This window comes from Nestor notabilis, unplaced genomic scaffold (assembly GCF_000696875.1).
Source record: "Nestor notabilis isolate BGI_N333 unplaced genomic scaffold, ASM69687v1 scaffold30695, whole genome shotgun sequence".
NCBI classification, from domain to species: domain Eukaryota; kingdom Metazoa; phylum Chordata; class Aves; order Psittaciformes; family Psittacidae; genus Nestor; species Nestor notabilis.
This window is the reverse complement of record NW_009930275.1, coordinates 41,502-43,268: the sequence shown is the minus strand read 5'-3', so window position 1 is coordinate 43,268 and position 1,767 is coordinate 41,502. Positions and strand designations below refer to the sequence as shown.

The window sequence follows — 1,767 nt, the reverse complement described above, 5'->3', positions numbered from 1 at the left end:
CAAGAGCATAGACTCTGTATTTAGAAATGAGACTTGATCAAGGAGCTAATCCTGCTGCAAAGCACTTTCAGAATTTCCTTGTGTCTTGTGACTTTTTTATTCTGGTTTCCACTTTCATTTAAACTTAAAAGGGGATAGACATAATCATTTATTATGCTAAGGAAAACTGCAATTAAAACCTGTTTCCCATTCTTTTACTTAAGAAAGATTTGGAAAAGGAGCAGCTGAAAAATCTCAAGAAAGTAGTCAAGTGTTTTGAAAATGGGCTTGTATCCTTTTTGGCATTGTAGAATTCTGAATTCATGGTGTTTTATGAATGATAGTACTCTGACTTTTCAGCAAAGCATTTTATGATGTGCTGTGCGTCCACATGGAGAGCACACACGTTCTCATCATTGACCTTGTGCACACATAGCCAAGGCTGTCAGGTTAGCAAGATTCTTGGATACTAGATTCATTTGCTATGAAAGTCAGTAGAGGGATCTCACCTTTACTGTGGTTGAAAGTGCTCAAAATGTAATTAATCTGCTTTCAACTCAGAATAGGCAAGCATAATAATTGTTACTTACTTAAGAAGCAGAAGATAAAATAACAATTACTTCCAGTGAGGAGACATTTTAAATTAAAATAAAGTCAGACTAATTTGTCTGAAATTTGTTTCATATTTGCAGTACAAATCGAATGTCTTCCAGTAATCAGAAGTACTAGAGAGGGCATGGGCATATGGAAAAATGTGATTAATTTCATACAGTTCAGCTAATTGCCACAGTGATTTAAACTGCCATATTACTTCACAATTGAGTTGTGTCTAAGTACTTACAGGCAGTTTCCATAAATCAGTGGATTAGTTGTAACTTCTTGGTCTCAGTGATCTGTTCGGTTTTGATCTTGTGCCTCTACCTCTACCCTAAATTTGATAATCTCAATATGTGTTTGGGTCCAGATTTTCAAACCTTAGTTAGTCACTTGGGACTAGAGTAGGAAAGAATTTAAATACCTCGAGGCTGTCTCAGAATTTAGATAGTTAAATCTGACACTGTGGTGTAAAAACTTTTCATCCTGTATTTTTAAATATTCAGTACTGAATTTCCAGTGAGTTCAGCTGATAAAAAAGCTAAATCAGGTTTGCAAGAGTTGTAGAATAAGGCTGCTTTGATTGACTCATATGCATTATTTTACACATCTGACTTCGAAAGCATTGGCCTTGCTTTTTCTCAGTTATGTCTCTGAAGTATGATGAATGTAGTATTCAACTTTTTCTTCTGATTCATAGCAGTACAAACAACTTGATTTCCTTAACTTTAAATTAAAAGCCCCTTAAGGATTTAGCACAAATAATGGATATTCTTAACCTGTGTGCAGAAAAAATGAATAAACAAGAAGCTTTCACTGAGCCTTTATGTGAACTTATTACATTATGTGGGTAAGTACTTCAGCCCTCATTTTAGAGATTAAAATATTCCTTATTAACATGTCCATATGTTTTCTAAGGCAACTGAGATATGCATAAAGCATCCATTTACAAGGCATCTGTATCTGCAAGGCATCTATTATATTACCTTTCCTTTCCATAAACTGTGTTTTCCTTGAGTCCAGTTTCTGTTGACATGAAAGAGGGACCCATTTTAGCAGTTCAGAATCTGTGGAACCTCTTATTACATCATCCAAAACTATATTGTAATTGGCCCCAGCTTGCTTGGAAGCAAGGTTCCCCGAGGTGTCTTAAGTAAATTGTTCTGGGACTGCTGGCCTCTTAAGATTTCAGCA

General features: G+C 35.4%; 1 protein-coding gene across 1 annotated transcript in view; it reads left to right on the top strand.

The window, feature by feature from the left end:
• Positions 1-209: 209 nt before the first annotated feature.
• Positions 210-1,767, top strand: part of CFAP69 (cilia and flagella associated protein 69) — a 26,890-nt gene continuing 25,332 nt past the window's right edge. The window contains exons 1-2 of the mRNA XM_010015332.1: positions 210-269; positions 1,314-1,423. Of these exons, the coding sequence (XP_010013634.1) occupies positions 1,338-1,423 (86 nt within the window). The 5' untranslated portion in view covers positions 210-269; positions 1,314-1,337. The remainder of the gene's footprint in view (positions 270-1,313; positions 1,424-1,767) is intronic.